The sequence below is a fragment of the Vigna umbellata genome, chromosome 2 (assembly GCF_029865625.1).
Source record: "Vigna umbellata cultivar VRB3 chromosome 2, Vumbellata_1.0, whole genome shotgun sequence".
In the NCBI taxonomy this organism is placed as follows: Eukaryota; Viridiplantae; Streptophyta; class Magnoliopsida; order Fabales; family Fabaceae; genus Vigna; species Vigna umbellata.
The window spans coordinates 28,977,435-28,997,405 of record NC_142166.1 but is presented as its reverse complement, the minus strand read 5'-3'; the positions used below and the strand labels follow the sequence as shown (position 1 = coordinate 28,997,405).

The 19,971-nt window shown below is 38.9% G+C and overlaps 1 protein-coding gene and 1 long non-coding RNA gene across 2 annotated transcripts; both read left to right on the top strand.

Annotated features, from left to right (window-relative positions):
- The first annotated feature begins 9,525 nt into the window (after positions 1 to 9,525).
- On the top strand, positions 9,526 to 12,053 carry LOC148203738 (ribosome biogenesis protein BRX1 homolog 1-like). Its single transcript, XM_088107735.1, has 5 exons — positions 9,526 to 9,575; positions 10,698 to 10,824; positions 11,091 to 11,169; positions 11,370 to 11,414; positions 11,962 to 12,053. The coding sequence occupies exons 1-5, from the start codon at positions 9,526 to 9,528 to the stop codon at positions 11,967 to 11,969; spliced, it is 309 nt and encodes a 102-aa protein (XP_087963861.1). The 3' UTR covers positions 11,970 to 12,053.
- Positions 12,054 to 14,858: 2,805 nt separating this feature from the next.
- On the top strand, positions 14,859 to 15,447 carry LOC148203737 (uncharacterized). Its single transcript, XR_015784491.1, has 3 exons — positions 14,859 to 14,925; positions 15,118 to 15,207; positions 15,380 to 15,447. It is a non-coding gene; the product is annotated as an uncharacterized LOC148203737 (long non-coding RNA).
- The last annotated feature ends 4,524 nt before the right edge of the window (positions 15,448 to 19,971 follow it).

The window sequence follows — 19,971 nt, the reverse complement described above, 5'->3', positions numbered from 1 at the left end:
TTTGCTCTTCAAACCCTCCGATCCACTTAAGCTTCGGTCAGCTTCTTCTCTGGCGAGGATCGCGCTCCGGTCACGTCTTCAGCTTCACCGGTCAGGTTCTTCTTTGGGTAAGTGGCGAGAGCTTTTCTTCTCCCTTCTCTCGCACAAGCCCTAGCTTAAGTGTTTCTACTCTCTTCCAAATGAATGTGCTTGAGAGTATGTTATTTTCTCAAATGAGCTGCTCTGCAATGACCCCCAAAAGTTGCCTCCATTGAAACTCACCGTTTCACTTAAGCCCATACCAGCATTGGCAGCCCAATTATCCAATCAGCAACAGTCTTCCAATTGCAGCACCATTGTAGCAGGCCAACGCTGCCTTCAATTTCACTTGCAGCAGCTTAATGTTAAAACAGTGGCCCAAAACAGCGGCCCAAATTTAATCCACCAGCTCATTTCAATTCAACACCTCTCAATCAACTTCTATTATGGCCCAAATGTTATCCCAATCTGTAAAAAATCAAACAATTAAGAAAAAGAAGAGAAATTATGCAATTAAAACAAAACATTTTTATTGAAAGAATTTCAGAAAAATACTAATTTCCTAATTATTAACAAAAGCTAAAAATTACACCTAAAAACCTCTTTTTAACTAAAATTTTATAAAACTAAAGAATTAAGAGAAAAACATAAAACTAATCTAATTCTAAGAAATTAAAAACTAAAGAAATCTAAGAAATGATTTTTAATAGAGAAAAATATGTAAATCTAGAGTGTTATCACACCCCCACACTTAGACAACTGCCCTCCTGGGCAGGGACAAACTAAAAAGAAAAAGCAAAAGCAAAGACTTGATCTAAAAAAAACTAAAGACACACAACAAGAAACTTCTAAATCCTATTTCAGCTTATTCAAACCTGCAAAATCAAACCAATTCTAGCTATTTCATCAATCAGAACTGCAGCAAAAGAATTCTCAACTTAAGATTCAATCTATCTCAGCAAAGCAAACATATGAACAAGTAGCACTCAGTCTCAACCTCACAGGGTGTAGTGTATGCACTCAAATCACTCAAGTGTTTAGGGACAATCCTGTTTCACTCAATCATGCCATGCCAACTACCATTCACAACTTTGAAAAGACTCTAAATGACAGTGCTTGACTCAAGGCTTCTCTAAATCAATAGGTCTTTAATTGGCTTGTAATGTTCATGGAATGAAATGGAAAAACAGAAAAGAATGGGAACTGAAATGAGTAGAGAAATGTGAAGAAAAAGGGATAAAACTAGAACTCAGAACATACTATTTTTCTCAGACTTTGCCCAGATGATTTTTTCTTTCTTTTTCTCTGGTTCTCTCTCTATTTCATTCATTTCAGGTCTCTTTTTCAATTTCTTTTTGTAACATCCCAAAATACAGTAATTACCATAAATCAGAATTATCTACATTTAACAGTAAAACAATGCAGTCTTTACATTAATAAAACGAAGTTCAAAAGCCGAACAGCTTGAATACATAATTAACATGTACGAAGCGGAAACAGTGAATGTCTAGAACGAACGGCTTTACAAAATTAAACAACCGAACGTCAAAAATAAACTAACATCTAAGCTAAAAAGTGGACGAGCGGTCTAAGGCTCGGCCTTGACTTCCACTTCAACCAGGTTCTCTTCTTCGATGACGTCTCCCAGAGTGGCCTCGCCTTCTGCTCACATCCACACGGATGATCATTGCAAGGACAGGACGAACGTACATAGACAATTAACAACACAAGGAAAACGAAAGGGTAAGCTTATATAATTTAATTCATACATCAACACATACTTTTAACATTTCAATTCACACAACAAGTAACTTAACATATAACAGCATAGAAATATATATACTAGACAAACCGTCCGGACTGTATGAATCTGTGTAGCTACAGGCGTCCTTGCACCCGAGTGATGTAGTAACTGGGATACACTCAACAGCTGCCACTCGAGGTTAGTCCTATCCAAAGTACCCCTAAGGAATAGAACCTCCTACCATTCCCACACATGACATACCCCCTCTACGTGAGGATGGTACTCACGGAATATCAGGATGGACCAAGCCAGCATTAGCATGACCACAGTCATACTTTACCAAATTCCATATTCAACATATATGAGTCGTTCCTCCCTAGAACGCTCGTCCAAAATCCATAATCGTATAATCACTCAATATAGTGTTCACACTTTAAGTTCTTATAATTTATCATCATTTTCATCTTTATATTTAAGAGCATAAAATGATGAACGTTCAGTCTTCTGAAGAACTAGAACGAACGTCTAAAGAAAGGTACTGAATGAACGGGGAAGTATATAACGAACGTTACTATCGGTTTCGGTCAGTTAAGTGAACTGACTCGTTCGGATGTACACTGGTACTTAAAGAAAATTTCATTATGAAGACCTTAGACCAGATCCAATGTAAGAAGGAGAGTCAAGAATATTTAGAATTATCTTGGTAGTAATTCGCATACGGAAGACCGATGCCAGTAATTGAACGAACGTGAGAAAAGGTGAATATTATAATACTTGAACGAACGCTATTTATCAAAGTGGTTAGTCAATAATACGAGCGCTTGGTATAAGGCCGAGCGCTATTTAGGACGAACGCTTGGTATACGACCGAGCGCTATGTAGGACGAACGCTTGGTATAAGACCGAGCGCTACTTAGGACGAACGCTTGGTATAAGACCGAGCGCTACTTAGGGCGAACGCTTGGTATAAGACCGAGCGCTACCTGTTTTAAAGTATAAGGGTGTAATTTAATATTATTTAAATTAAGGTATATGGTATCACTATGCTGAGCCGAACGCTCAAACATAATATTTCAAATGAGGACGCTCGTTCTCGAACAGAATTCTTTCCGAATGAAAGAATTCCATTTTTAAGTCATTTACTAGGAAACCGAACGGTATAAGACCGTACGATGACGAACGTATTTTATCATAGGGAGTAATTTTACATTCAGATTTTTCATCTATCTTAACTCAATATTTCTCATACAATTCATACTTTATAATTTCATATTCATCATTAATTCGCATACTTTATAGAATTCATCATATTAACAACTCATACTCTACAATAATCATCCATCTTTAAATCCATACATATCACCATCAACATGAAATTCAACCAACCAAAATCATATTCAATCAGTACAACAGTGCTCGTTCATGCATACTTAAATCAGCATATATGTATATAGATATCATACATTCAATCTGTATCATGTTTTCATACAACATACAAGTATAAATTAAATTAATAAGCTTCCCTTACCCGGATTTGTAAGCAACTTGTCCTAAACGCAAGATTTTTGGTTTCGTCCAACTAACGTTTTTCTACCCTCAATGTCACTTGACTCTTCCAAAACAAATCTAGCCACAGGAAAAACGAAATACTTAGACTACACACTTGCATGCAGCCAAAACTTAGTTTTTCAGAAAACCTAAGAACGAACTACTGAAGGAGAACTTACCAGTTTCAGCTTTTGAAACTGTTCGGTCCAACTTGTAGCTCACGGTTCCGCGAACGTCCCTACGGTGAGTTTCAGTAGAGAGAAGGTGAAGGTTTCTAGAGAGAAGGTGGAGAAGATGAGAGGTTAGATTCTGAGGAAGAAGAAGTGCGTGCACGTGAGTGGGAGAGATTTTCAAAAACTCAGTTTTGTTCAATGCACGTCAAAACGGACGAACGTCTCCTCTGCCGACACTTGCACCTCACTTCTAACTTCGGAAGCTTCTAACGTGACAAGTGGCGCTCGTGCATGCTGTGCAAAGTCGGTTTTAATTACTCTGAGCAGTGACGTGGTGCGTTTTTAATGCACGGCAGAGTGGTTTAAATGCATTAAATCTGATTTGACAGATGTTTGCAGTGTTAATTATCTAGGGTCTTACATTCTCCCTAACTACAAAAATTTTCGTCCTCGAAAATTAAAAACTTACCCGTAAATAAGTGGGGATACAAGTCCCTCATAGCATCCTCCACTTCCCACGTTGAATCTCCAGTCTTTGCGTCCCACACCATCTTCACTAAACGAACGTCTTTTCCTTTGTATAGCTTGGTGCGGCTGTCTTCCACACAAACTGGTTGCAATTCCAGCGTTCGATCTTGGCGCAGTTGAACGTCTTTCAACTCCAAGATATGAGAGGGATTGGCTATGTACTTCCGGAGTTGAGAAACGTGGAAGACTGGGTGAAGGTTCGACAGTTGAGGTGGTAAAGCTAGTTCATACGCCACTTGTCCGATCTTCTTCAGGATTTGATAAGGTCCGACAAACTTGGGGGATAGCTTCTTTGGACGAACGGCTCTGCCTACCCCAGTGATCGGATTGAGTCTTAAAAAGACATGGTCTCCTGCAGCGAACTCCAAAGGTCTTCTTCGTCTATCCGCATAGGACTTCTGCCTGCTCAGGGACGTCTTCAATCTCTCTTGTATCAACCTCACATTCTCGGTCGTTTGTTGGATGAGTTCAAGTCCAGTTAACACGTTCTCCTCCTTCCTGAAACCAACAAAGTGGCGTTCTGCACTTCCTACCATAGAGAGCTTCAAACGACGCCATTCCAATGCTAGACTGAAAGCTGTTGTTGTACGTGAATTCCACTAGTGGCAAGACCTCATCCCACGCGCCTAAGTGATCCAGGATGCACGTCCTCAGTAAGTCTTCAAGCGTCTGGATGGTTCTTTCAGACTGGCCGTCCGTTTGAGGGTGATAAGCCGAACTCATCTACAGCTTGCATCCCAACTCACCTTGCAACGATTGCCAAAACCGAGATGTGAATCTCGTGTCTCGGTCAGAAATAATGCTTGAAGGGACTCCATGCAACCGAACAATCTCTTTGATGTACAACTTGGCTAAATTGGTCATCGACATCTTCAGATTTACTACCAGAAAGTGGGCGCTCTTCGTTAGTCTATCCACGATCACCCAAATTGAGTCATGATTCCTGACCGTACGTGGTAGATGGGTCACGAAATCCATGGAGATGCTGTCCCACTTCCATTCGGGAATCTCCAACTGCTGAAGTAAGCCACCCAGTCTTTGGCGTTCAGCCTTCGCACGCTGACAAGTTAAGCATGACGCTACAAAGCGAGCGACATCACTCTTCATTCCAGGCCACCAAAACGACTGCCGAAGGTCTTCATACATCTTAGTCATACCAGGGTGTATGCTAAGACGACTATGATGCCCTTCCTCCAGAATAATCCGCTTCAGCTCGCCATCATTAGGAACGCACGTCCTTCCCATGTATCGTAATAGGCCGTCCGTTCCAGTACTGAACTCCTTGGCTTGATCTGAACCGAGCGTGCTCAAAATCTTCACCAAGTCCTCATCCTCGCGTTGCTTCATCCTGATACGGTCAAAGACGTTGCTGGATATTTTAAGGTTACAGCATTTGATGCTGTTCGGCTCCAATTCGAACTGCAACCTTAGATCTCTAAAGCTTTCCACCAAACTGAGTTCTTTCACCATCATTACCGAGACATGAGCTGCCTTCCTGCTTAAGGCGTCCGCCACTACGTTCGCTTTTCCCGTATGATAAAGCAGCTCAAAGTCATAGTCTTTCAAGAACTCTAGCCAACGCCTCTGCCTCATGTTCAACTCCTTCTGATCAAATAAATACTTGAGGCTCTTGTGATCACTGAAGACTTGAAATGTAGATCCGTACAGATAATGCCTCCAAATCTTCAGTGCGAAAACGACCGCTGCCAACTCCAGGTCGTGCGTTGGGTAATTTCTCTCGTGAATCTTCAACTGACGAGACGCGTACGCTACCGCTCGCTTCTCTTGCATCAGCACACAACCTAAACCTTGGTGAGAAGTGTCACAGTACACCTCGAACGGTTTGGCTGTGTCTGGAATAATCAAAACTGGAGCGCTCGTCAATTTCACTTTCAGCTCCTGGAAACTCACTTCACACCGATCGGTCCAAGCGAACGGCTGATCTTTTCTGGTCAACTGAGTTAGCGGAGCTACTACCTTAGCAAATCCTTCAATAAAACGCCTATAGTAGCCCGCGAGTCCCACAAAGCTACGAACCTCAGTGACCGAACGCGGAATCTTCCAATCCAACACCGTTCGTACCTTAGCTGGATCTACTGAAATACCTCCAGCCGACACCACATGACCCAAAAACTGCACTTCCTTCATCCAAAATTCACACTTGGACAGCTTCGCATATAACTCCTTTTCCCTCAACACGGTCAGTACTGTCCTCAAGTGTTCTTCGTGTTCGGCTTGTGTCTTAGAGTAGATGAGAATATCATCGATGAAGACGACCACAAATTTGTCCAAATACGGCCTGAATATCCGATTCATATAATCCATGAAGATTGCTGGTGCGTTTGTCACACCGAACGGCATCACTACATACTCGTAGTGTCCGTAACGAGACCTAAAAGCAGTCTTCTGGATGTCGTCCTCCTCAACTCTGATTTGATGATATCCAGACCGCAAGTCAATCTTCGAGAATACAGTGGCCCCATGCAGTTGATCCAACAAGTCATCTATCCTTGGCAATGGGTACTTGTTCTTGATGGTCAGCTTGTTTAATTGTCTGTAGTCAATGCAAAGACGAGAGCTGCCATCTTTCTTCTTCACCAAGAGGACAGGCGCTCCCTAGGGTGATATGCTCGGTCTGATAAATTGCTTGTCCATCAGCTCTTCAATCTGCTTCTTAAGTTCAGCCAACTCTGCAGGCGCCATACGATAGGGTTGAACTGAGATGGGTGCTGCTGTCGTCACCAAATCAATGGTGAATTCAACTTCACGAGCAGGAGCTAGCCCAGGTATTTCTTCCGGAAAAACGTCCGGAAACTCATCCACAACCGCTCGTTCTTTACTGCCAACACCGGACGTTCGTTCCTGCCTCAAACCTCCGAACTTCTGATCTTCATGCGTCATGATTAGAAAACAGCTCGCACCTTCCATTATGTCCTCCTTTAATTGACCGAGCGTTATTGATAACTCTTCTTCTTCTTCATCCGGAAAAATCAACTCCTTCTTGCCACAGTCTATGAGAATGCGATTGGTAGCCAACCAATCCATTCCTAAAATTACTTCTAATTCCTTCAAAGGCAAACAGATCAAATTCACCTTATAACTACGCCCCTCAACCACAATAGGACATCTAATGCATACGGTAGATGTCCTAAGCTCTCCAGCCGCTGGGGTTGACACCACCAAGTCGAACTGCATCTCCCTCTCAGTTATTCCCAATTTTTCAACACACGCCTTCGAGATGAAGGAGTGAGTCGCCCAAGAATCAAAGAGCACACGATAGGGTATTGCATACAGCAAGCATTCACCAATGATAAGATTACCTGAACTTGCTGCTTCCGCTCTAGTTATAGCATACACTCGTCCCACTGCTTGAGCTCGTCCACCTCTTAGCTGACTCCTTCCAGCGTTCGGTGGCCTCATCACTGCTCGTCAACCCATGTTGCACTCGTTCTCCAAGTGCCCATTCCGTCCATAACGGTTGCAGTGTTTTCCTCCCACCAGCTGAGGACATGACAAACGGTAGTGTGGTCCTCCACACTGGAAACAAGTAACGTTTTCGTGCTGCCCAGATTGTCCGGCAGGAACTAAAGCTTGAGACCCACTTGCGTTGGCTAGTTGATTTGGACGAGCGTACGGGTTCTTCTTTGATTAACATTGCCTCTGGAGACGATCGGTCCCCTAACTGCTTGTTGTTGCTTCTTGTGTCGCTCCGCTTCTGCCATGTTCTTCTCTAATACCTTGGCCCTCTCAACCATGGCAAGAAACGTCCGTATACATAAACTGGAGATTAAAACCTTCAAGTCGCTCCGTAGTCCGTTCTCAAACTTCCTGCACTGCCACTCTTCACTGGTGGCCATCGTATTGAAACGAACCAAGTGTTTGAACTTGTTCGTATACTCAGAAACGGACATTCCGCCTTGGACGAGCTGCAGAAACTCTACTTCCTTGGCAAAACGAACGCTGTCAGGGAAGTATTCCTCATAAAACTTGTTCCTGAATACTTCCCATGTAATGGGATTTTGGGCGTCCGTTAAGATTGCTCTCATGCTCGCCCACCAGTGGCTTGCTTCCCCAGTAAGAAGATATTCGGTGAACGCCAACCTGTTCTCATCCGAGAATCTCTTGGGGTTGAATATTCTCTCCATGTCTCTTAGCCACTGATCGGCCTCATCAGGGAGACACTTCCCACTGAACTTGGCCGGGTGATGTTGAAGGAAGCTCTCCAAGCTTCATTCAGTCGGTTGAGCAGCGTTGGAAGATGACGCTCCTGGTGTACCTCTGGTGGCAGCAATGAGATCCATTAACTGCCTTTGAGTAGCCTCAGAATTTTCGCGTGCGGCCTCTAGACTACGTAGAGCAGCTGGGTTCTGCTCCATTAGGGTGGTATTTTGTTGTTGGAGTCTCTCAATGACGGTTGCCAACAACCTAGAGTTGTTGGGAGCATCAGGTTCGTTGGGTTGCGGTGGAGGAGGGAGTCTAGGCGCCATTAGTTCTTTGTACCAGAGAAAAACGAACGTTAGTTATGTTCAAGAGTTAAAAATAATAACTCATTAAACACACAATGAGCACACAACAAAAACACAATGCACTCATAACCTACAGTGTCCTTAAAAGAACAAAACTGCTCTGATACCACTAATGTAACATCCCAAAATACAATAATTACCATAAATCAGAATTAATTACATTTAACAGTAAAACAATGCAGTCTTTACATTAATAAAATGAAGTTCAAAAGCCGAACGGCTTGAATACAGAATTAACATGTACGAAGCGGAAACAGTGAATGTCTAGAACGAACGTCTGTACAAAATAAAACAACTGAACGTCAAAAATAAACTAACATCTAAGCTAAAAAGTGTACGAGCGGTCTAAGGCTCGGCCTTGACTTCCACTTCAACTAGGTTCTCTTCTTCGATGACGTCTCCCAGAGTGGCCTCGCCTTCTGCTCACATCCACACGGATGATCATTGCAAGGACAGGACGAACGTACATAGACAATTAACAACACAAGGAAAACGAAAGGGTAAGCTTATATAATTTAATTCATACATCAACACATACTTTTAACATTTCAATTCACACAACAAGTGACTTAACATATAACAGCATAGAAATATATATATACTAGACAAACCGTCCGGACTGTATGAATCTGTGTAGCTACAGGCGTCCTTGCACCCGAGTGATGTAGTAACTGGGATACACTCAACAGCTACCACTCGAGGTTAGTCCTATCCAAAGTACCCCTAAGGAATAGAACCTCCTGCCATTCCCACACATGACATACCCCCTCTACGTGAGGATGGTACTCACGGAATATCAGGATGGACCAAGCCAGCATTAGCATGACCACAGTCATACTTTACCAAATTCCATATTCAACATATATGAGTCGTTCCTCCCTGGAACGCTCGTCCAAAATCCATAATCGTATAATCACTCAATATAGTGTTCACACTTTAAGTTCTTATAATTTATCATCATTTTCATCTTTATATTTAAGAGCATAAAATGACGAACGTTCAGTCTTCTGAAGAACTAGGACGAATGTCTAAAGAAAGGTACTGAATGAACGGGGAAGTATATAACGAACGTTACTATCGGTTTCGGTCATTTAAGTGAACTGACTCGTTCGGATGTACACTGGTACTTAAAGAAAATTTCATTATGAAGACCTTAGACCAGACCCAATGTAAGAAGGAGAGTCAAGAATACTTAGAATTATCTTCGTAGTAATTCGCATACGGAAGACCGATGCCAGTAATTGAACGAACGTGAGAAAAGGTGAATATTATAATACTTGAACGAACGCTATTTATCAAAGTGGTTATTCAATAATACGAGCGCTTGGTATAAGACCGAGCGCTATTTAGGACGAACGCTTGGTATAAGACCGAGCGCTACTTAGGACGAACGCTTGGTATAAGACCGAGCGCTACTTAGGGCGAACGCTTGGTATAAGACCGAGCGCTACTTGTTTTAAAGTATAAGGGTGTAGTTTAATATTATTTAAATTAAGGTATAGGGTATCACTATGCTGAGCCGAACACTCAAACATAATATTTCAAATGAGGACGCTCGTTCTCGAATAGAATTCTTTCCGAATGAAAGAATTCCATTTTTAAGTCATTTACTAGGAAATCGAACGGTATAAGATCGTACGATGACGAACGTATTTTATCATAGGGAGTAATTTTACATTCAGATTTTTCATCTATCTTAACTCAATATTTCTCATACAATTCATACTTTATAATTTCATATCCATCATTAATTCACATACTTTATAGAATTCATCATATTAACAACTCATACTCTACAATAATCATCCATCTTTAAATCCATACATATCACCATCAACATGCAATTCAACCAACCGAAATCATATTCAATCAGTACAACAGTGCTCGTTCATGCATACTCAAATCAGCATATATGTATATAGATATCATACATTCAATCCGTATCATGTTTTCATACAACATACAAGTATAAATTAAATTAATAAGCTTCCCTTACCCGAATTTGTAAGCAACTTGTCCTAAACGCAAGATTTTTGGTTTCGTCCAACTAACGTTTTTCTACCCTCAATGTCACTTGACTCTTCCAAAACAAATCTAGCCACAGGAAAAACGAAATACTTAGACTACACACTTGCATGCAGCCAAAACTTAGTTTTTCAGAAAACCTAAGAACGAACTACTGAAGGATTGCAAGAAGGATAACAAGGTTGAATCAAAAGAAACTAAAGGCGCCACCCTTAATGAGCTTGTTGAGCTCAAAAGTTGTTCTTCGTGTTTGTTTTTTGAGGTATTTTATTTATATGCCACAAGGTTTTTTCAGTGTCGTGTTACTTCAATTTAGGATTGATATGTTGTGCTGTTCTCTAGACTAGTATTTGCAATTTTTTTTTGCGCTATTTGGAAAACCTGAAGCATGCTAATGGGTAGGGGAATTCTTTGTTGGTCGCAACTGTTGATGCTATTTCAATGAGATGCTGTAGTCGTGAGTTTGAGTCTGGTCAACTTGTTATATTCTATTAGTGTCTTCTCTCATTTTTTATGTATCAATTTCAGTGCAGGAAAGCAAAAGATCTTTATCTCTGGATGGCCAAATGCCCTAGTGGCCCATCTGTAAAATTTTTAGTCAGTGCAGGTATATTCCGATTCTATCATTGTAATGTTAATATAACACTAGTTTGCTTGCTCTGATTATTTAGAGTTCTGATGTCTGTATACTCTAGGCATCACTGGTCATTCTTCCCAGTGAACTATGTATTTTGTGTTTCTCTCTCTATCTCGACCATTTTTTATATACACTTTTAGTGATTTTCCTTTTTCCTCCTGTTTTTTCAGTTCATACAATGGAGGAGTTGAAGCTAACGGGAAATCACCTAAAAGGTTCTCGTCCACTTTTGACGTTTTCTGCAAATTTTGAAAAAGATGCACATTGGAAATTGTTAAAGGAGATGTTGTTACAGGTGTGTTGTTGGTTTCGTTCGTTGCAAGTTTTTTCGTTTTTGTCCATCTAGTTCCATCCGAGGAAAGATGGATTTCTGTAAACTTATGTTGATAACTCTCATATGTGCACTTTCATATATAAGGTAAAGGTTAGCTTGATGATTTCATCTTATTTTTATGATTCGTGATGTTGTACACCATGAATTTCCGGCCAAATTAGAAACTGCTTCATGTGCTTTCTACCAATTTAATTGGAATCTTACATTTTTGTCGTCATATATCTTCCTACGATTTTTTTCTCAATTTATTATGTCTGATCAATGAAAAATCAATTGATGTTATTGTTATGCCCATCTATTTTACATAGTTTATGTCATATATCTGTTTAATGTATATTTTCTGTGTGCAGTTCTCTCTATTTCTGATACTGTTGTTTGTTTACTGTATTTGATAATTTCTAATATACTATTTCTTTCCTTTTGTTTAGATATTTGAAGTACCAAAGGACCATAGAAAGGCTAAGCCCTTCCATGATCATGTTTTTGTTTTCTCAATAGCTGATGACCATATATGGTTCCGAAATTACCAGGTTTGTGTCTGTATTCCGGAATTACCATAGACTATTTTTGCATTAAGACAAAGGTTAAAAAATCCTGGAGATTATTGTTAGGAGCATCTTTTCTGCCTATTTCTATTCAAATTAAGTGTATGCATTGTTATTATAAACATGTTTATTGCTCTTTTTAGCCACATGTTAATGATTGAAGTGAAGTTTGGGTCGAGCATTTTTAACCTTTACTCCTTTACTTTCTTATAAAACTTATCTATACATTTCAATTTGAAGTTTTAGTTTTTGACAAGACTTAGATGATATATAAAGAATGGTTAACCACAGGAATTTTGAAGATGGAGGATATTTGACCATTATAATGAGTTTAAATTTTATCTACTACCGATGTAAAACATTTTATTTGTAAATACATTAATATGTTCCGCTATGGTATTGTTTTGTAAGCTCAAAGGTTAAACTATGATGCATGTAATGTTTTATTTTATTGATCATCTTTATTCATTTAATTATGGTCAGTCTTACCAGATCAGTGAAGATCGAATCAAGTGGGGATTTTGGTTTGACCTGTGCGTGCCTGCGATAGATGTTATACTTCGTTTTTGTTGGACAATATACCGTTAGATTGAGTCATTTGTGTTATACTCATGACATGGTCATTAGAGGACAATTGTTACTATTAGTTGTTCGCAATACTCCTATTTAATTCGAACATTATATGGTCTCATTTTCTCCAACTATATAATATTGATTTTTCCATGAGACAATATTGTAGTATTTTCTACCTGTTGCTAATGCCTACTGAGGAATGTTACATCTTTATTCCCTTGCAGATTTCTACTCATCATAATGAATCAGACAAATTACCAAGGGGAGGCCTTGATAAAATGACAATATATAAACAAAACTAAAAGAAAAGGCAAAATTTAAAACCCATTAACCCATGAGAAGAGTCTCAATGGCTTCGAAGAAAAGTGCTGACATTTCAGGGGTTGGAGACTTGATTGCACATTTGATGCCAGGGTTTCCAATCACTTGTAAGTTTAATTAAGAATGGAACCCCTTTAGGGAGTTTAGCTGAGAAGTAAAACACGTCCTTGATAGCAATCTTGCGCTTTACAATAAATAACATGTTTGGTGCAACCAATTCTTCCAGAGTTGCGTCTGCACTGCTAATTACCTTTCGCAACAAACGCACGTCGGACATCCGTTTAAGGCCAAACGGATATCCCACATCCTTTTTGGCCTATATCCATTTGGTCTTCGCGGGTTCTGTTCAACAATACAACTACCAGAAAGATAGTGCACAAGCAACGACAAAACAACATAGATCCAAAGCCAAAAAATAATAATACACCATAAATTAAACTATCAAACAAGGCTAAACAATAATGTTGAAGAAAACTAGTGAAGAAAATCAACCTGAATGGAGAGGAAAATAAACCGAAGAAAATCTGGATCACGTTTCTCGATGCTTCTCCACGCTCCTTCATACTAGAAATCAACAACAATGGAAGCAATAACAATGGAAGCAATGAAACCCAAAAGGAAAATGGCAAAGAGACAAATGAAGGAAAAGAAAAGGAAAGGACGAAGAAATGAGAGAAAGTGAGAAGGAAACGGGGAAGAGAGATATATGTGAGAGATGGGTGGGGTGCAGCTAAAGAGCAAAATTGACGTGAAATAGAGTTTTCAAATTAATGAAAAAATTTTAAACAGTAAAAATAAAAAGGTTTTAACTAAAAAAGAAGGATAAAATTGGAATTAAATGAATTTGGAGAGGTGGAGGAAGCACGGTGTGGTGGTAGAGGGAGTAACACCCGTACAAATTTGATGGGATGCACGAAGAAACACCCATCACCATGCATTTTTATCCCCATTCGTCTGCGTGTCTTGTTTGAGAACGTTCCGACGCATCTGTAGCACCGGAGAGAAGGATTTGTGGCAGAGCATCGTTCACGGCGGCTGGGTAAGAATTTTTTTTTGTGCATGAAGAAAAGCCCAAAAGGGTGTTGGTTAATGCGTTCACGAGGCTCTCAATTCGAGTTTGAATTCTAATAGGGAGAGTCTAATTTTTGTTCACTGTAGAAGCGACACCTTCAAGTGTTCGTTAAAATGCCAGAGAAAAACTCTTATGTACACAGTCAATTCCTCACCCCACGAAGGTCCCCCAGGTTCCTCCCCCAACTAAACCACACCACTCTCAATCCCAAATCTGCCGTCGTTTTCGTAAATAAATCCAATGAGTTGGGTTGAGAATATCATCATTTAAAATTTAAAATTTAAAAGTTTAGAATTTAAAATTTAAAATGATGATATTTAACAAAGAAAAAGAAACATAAATATGGGAAGTCTAAGGTCTCTGTATGATGGATCCTGGGTCCTGCGTAATTTAGGGTTTGTGCCGGTGTGACTTTATTTCACTACTTCTTTTAGTTTCAACACGACAACGAAGATAGAACCAAATAGATCCCCAAGTGGAAGAGTAAGAAGCATCATCCATAAGAAAATCTCAGCATAAGAGAAGGAAAATCCCTGATTGAAAATTGGAGGTAGACATAGAGACTATGGTGGAGAAGAGGGAGATAATCAACAACGTGATGTGTCTTTTGACAGACCCAGATGGAACTCCCTTGGGCTCTCCCATGTACCTACCTCAGATTGCTGGCCCTCAACACCTCAATCAGATTGTTAATAAGCTTCAAAACAATGTAAGCAAGTCCCTTTATTCTTCTCAAATTCTATTTTACATTTTGTTTATTATTTATAACATTGAGCGATTATCTATGCTTTCATTTTAGGAAGAGAAGTTGTCATATGCTTTCTATATATCAGATGAGGAGCTCATTGTGCCACTTGAAACATACTTGCAGAAAAACAAAGGTTAGTCATGTTTGTTTACAATAAATTATTTCTTTTTCTTTCTTAATTCGTTGTAAATTCACTTATTTACTTGCTTTTAACACATTTTGAGAAAAAAAAATCCTCATCTTTCTAAAGAATTGATACAAAGAATTACGCACTTGTAATGATGTTTTTCTTTTCCTTTGCAATGTTACTTTAACACTATTCCAGTCTCGGTGGAGAAGGCTTTGCCTATAGTTTGTCAACCTCAAGCTATTTTTTGGATTCGTCCTGTGAATCGCTGTTCTGCAACTATTTCTGGTATGTGAGACATATTGTGTATTTTCCCATTCGTAGTGGCACAATGTTGTATTGTGCTTGCTAAACTGTGAGAGACATCAGTGTGGTTTGGATGTTGATGATTGTAGCACAAGTTTATGTTATTCTTTGAATGTTTTGGAATTCATATTTTTGTGGTTGTTTATATTTTTAGGTCATGCTGAAGCTGTACTTAGTGTTGCCTTCAGTCCCGATGGACGACAACTGGCAAGTGGTTCTGGTGATACCATTGGGCCTATATTTCTGTATATTTTAGAATAGTACATAAGCTTTAGGACGTCCTAGGGTTTGTATCTTTGGCAGAAACGAAGCAAACACTCTCTCTTCCACCCCTTTGAAGGAGGATCTTGGATGCTCAGGCTACCTCTTCACATTTTTAGGGTTTTATCTTTCATTCTTCCATTATTATTCATCTAGTTTCACCATGAATATGGTGAACTAAACCTTGTATTGTTGTTGGGGAATTAATGTAGTCTTGTGAAACTCTCATATATGGAATTTGTTTTTACATCTTATTTTAAGACCTATGCTTTCTTTCATCATTAGTTAGGGTTTTTCCTCTTTGCTTAATGCTTGCTTTGTTTAACTCATTCAATGCATGATTATTGATTTTGTCGATACTAGAACGTACGGGGAAATCTAGATCCGGTGAATTTCTCCCAATAGTATATTGGTTGCCGTTAAGCTCCTGCACTTAGAAACTAATTAATAGGAATGCTAGGAATTGTATGAACTTGTAATTAAGGATAGGCCTTCTTGCAAGGTGATTTAGAGAGTGGCATTAACAATGATGAAAAGAATGTTGAATTCCTAAAGTATATGAGAGTGGATAAGATGAAATTGATAACCCCAACAACATACTCATCCATATATTTCGTTGAAGTGTTTGTATTTTGTTTTAGCCATTGATCAAATTCATGCATACATGTTTATTTTCTGTCTTTTGCATATTAAACTTCAATTATTTCGTTCTTAAGTCTTAAATAACCAACAAATCACATAACTAAACTAGGCCGTGAGTCCTTTGGGAGAACGATACTTGGTCTTACCGAGTTTATTACTTGAAACGATTCGGTCACACTTGCCGATTGTTAAACAAGTTTTTGGCGCCGTATTTCGGTGTTCATAAATTTGTCATCACTCTCATATATGGAATTTGTTTTAACATCTTATTTTTAAGACTTATGCTTTCTTTAATCATTAGTTAGGCATTTTCCTCTTTGCGTAATGCTTGCTTTGTTTAACTCATTCATTGCTATGATTATTGATTTTGTCGATATGGGAACGTACGGGGAAATCTAGATCTGGGGAATTTCTCCCAATAGCATATTGGTTGCCGTTAAGCTCCTGCACTTAAGAACTAATTACTAGGAATGCTAGGAATTGTATGAACTCGTAATTAAGGATAGGCCTTCTTGCAAGGTGATTTAGAGAGTAGCATTAGCATTGATGAAAAGAATGATGAATTCCTAAAGTATATGAGAGTGGATAAGATGAAATTGATAACCCTAACAACATACTCATCCATCTAATTCATTGAAGTGTTTGTATTCTGTTTCTCTCCATTGATCAAATTCATGCATACATATTTAATTATTGTCTTTTGCATTTAAACCTAAAATCAATTTGTTCTCAAGTCTCAAATAATCAAGAAATCACACAGCTAAATGATGAGAAATTTATGAACACTGAAAAACGGCGCCACAAACTTGTTTAACAATCGGCAAGTGTGACCGAATCGTTTCAAGTAATAAAACTCGGTAAGACCAAGTATCGTTCTCCCAAAGGACTCACGGCCTAGTTTAGTTATGTGATTTGTTGATTATTTAATACATAAGAACAAATTTATTGTAGTTTTATATGCAAAAGACAGTGAATAAACATGTATGCATGAATTTGATCAATGGAAAAGACAGAATACAAACACTTTAATGAATTATATGGATGAGTATGTTGTTGGGAGTTATCAATTTCATTTTATCCACTCTCATATACTTTAGGAATTCAACATTCTTTTCATCAATTGTTAATGCCACTCTCTAAATCACCTTGCAAGAAGGCCTATCCTTAATTACGAGTTCATACAATTCCTAGCATTCCTAGTAATTAGTTCTGAAGTGCAGGAGCTTAAAGGCAACCAATATGCTATTGGGAGAATTTCCCCGGATCTAGATTTCTCCGTACGTTCCCATATCGACAAAATCAATAATCATGGCAATGAATGAGTTAAACAAAGCAAGCATTAAGCAAAGAGGAAAAACCCTAACTAATGATGAAAGAAAGCATAAGTCTTAAAAGTAAGATGTTAAAACAAATTCCATATATGAGAGTTTCACAAGACTACATTTATTCCCCAACAACAATACAAGGTTTAGTTCACCATATTCATGGTGAAACTAGATGAATAATAATGGAAGAATGAAAGATAAAACCCTAGATAGGTGAAGAGGTAGCCTAAGCATCCAAGATCTTCCTTCAAAGGGGTGGAAAAGAGAGTATTTGCTTCGTCTCTACCAAAGATACAAACCTAGGACGTCCTAAAGCTTATATACTATTTTAAAATATACAGAAAATTAGGCCCAAGGCCAAAATAGTGTCGCTCAGCGGTAAACTGGCGCTCAGCGGTAAGTGTGTGAGTTGGTTTTCTCCCCTCAGTGGCCATTTTACCCCTCAGCGGATCCAACGTGGGTTTGTGAGTGCCGCTCAGCGGTAAACTACCGCTGAGCGGTACTTGCAGCTTCTCCTTTTGAACTTTTTGATGTCTTTTCTGATTCCATCTCTATCCTTCTTCACTTCTTTCACCAAATTCACCTTAAAACCTGCATAAAAACACTGAAATCAAGCATAAACCTGTCCAGCTCTCTTATTTCTAAAAATATAACCAAAAGCATGATTTCAAGCTAGTTTCTAAGTGTTAAAGGTTGCTTTTAGTATCAATTTTAAGCATGAAAATAACAGTTTTTCAACTGTTATCACAACCCCAAACTTAGAACTTTGCTTGTCCTCAAGCAAACAAGATGTAACTCAATCTTCTACCAATCTGTATAACGGTTCACTCATTCAAAAATCCTCTTTTCAAGATAAGTAAAAACTTCAATCAAACTCATGACAAAAATTTCAATCAAGATGTGCACATGCTTTGGTGTTCACAAAGTCACTTAATATCCAACAAATGCTAATTTTCATGAATGATTAATCAACTAAACATGGATGTTCATGTGCTCAATGAATATTTCCTCACTCGGTAAAGTGTTTCACTCAAACACAAGTGTATAAGAGGTAATCACTCATTCACTCTACTATCACAATGTCACATGAAGTAACTTTGCCTATCATTTAACCACAATCAAACAAATTCACAAGCATGCATCATCACAAGGACTTTTTCAATGGCTTATAATGTGGTTGGGCTAATAAGAAAATTGGTTTTTCTGGATCACAAAATCCTTGAGTTAAGAGAATCATATAAACACAATCATTCTTACTTTTCCCAACTTTCCTTTGCATTGAGCTTTGCCTTTTCTTTTCTTTTCTTCTCTTTTTCTTTTCACATTCTTATTTAGATCTTAGCTCAATGCTTTCAATTTCCCTTTCTATTTTCCAACAACCCCAAACTTGAACATTTATCAATACCACAAAATATTTTCTACTTAACTCAAGGTAAAGCTTTTCACAAAGGGTTTTCAAATCATGTTCAAGGCTAAAGGTTCAAAGGATAGAACACAAAATGTTCTCTTTTAGTGGCTAATGAAATTGGCTAATATAAGGGTTACCAACAAATGGCCTTGATCATATGATGCAGACAAGCAAGTAATTCAATCATAGAAAACCTGGGCAAAATCATTCATGTTTCCAAAATAGTAGCATTCAATCTCAAAAACTCTGGAGCTCAAAACCTCACAAATGGCTCATTCACATTTCACATACACATCCTGCTTAACATCATAATCACAATCATAACGTCATGCATTTATTCACAATGCGTGTGAATCACCTGTATAAGCATATTATGTGAACATTTCAACATCAATCAATATCAAACCATCATCAAGCATTACTTATCACACAATCACAATCATAAGCAAACCATCACAACAGACAAAGGTTTCCATTGAGTACATCAAACCCTATTCTAAAAAATAAGCAAGTACAGAACACTGAACCAAATAAAAGCATAAGTCATCCTCTAATTATGATAGCATTCATCGGTAAATGCTATCTCAGCTCCTCATCAATCTGAGTTGTCATCTGTATCCTCCTCTTCTTCTTCATCTTCAGCATCCTCAAGTGCATCATCATCATCATCATCATTAGCTTCAGCTGCTTCAGCTCTTCCTCCTTGTACCTGCTCTTCTGGCCAAGCTACCACATTATGAAACTCCTCCATAGACCACCTGTGAGCTGGAGGTGTATCATACATTCCAACAATCATTTCTGCAGTAGCCACCTGCCCTCTGTGGATAGACTGTAACTGTACACCTATAAGAGACATGTACATGTCCCTCATTTGGAACGGTTCTGCTTCATGTGTCTCAGCAGATGCCCGACTCTATGCTTGCCCTCTTTCTCTGTGAGTACAGCGTGGTGGAACTGGCTGAGCTGCTTCCTCACCTCCACAATATTGTCTATAATAAGCCTCATCAATTGCTTTTCTTGGTCTTTGAAATGGTGGAGCAGAAGTATCCACCCCAGCTATCTTGCAGAGGTGTGTGATTAAAGAAGGATGTCCTAAGGGTGCTTTATTGT

Coding starts and splice junctions, on each gene's coding strand:
- LOC148203738 (XM_088107735.1), top strand. CDS start 9,526: ATGACGAACGTTCAGTCTTCTGAAGAACTAGGACGAATGTCTAAAGAA. Junction 9,576..10,697: donor GGACGAATGTCTAAAGAAAG/GTACTGAATGAA, acceptor TTAGTTTTTCAG/AAAACCTAAGAACGAACTAC. Junction 11,170..11,369: donor AAAATTTTTAGTCAGTGCAG/GTATATTCCGAT, acceptor CTGTTTTTTCAG/TTCATACAATGGAGGAGTTG.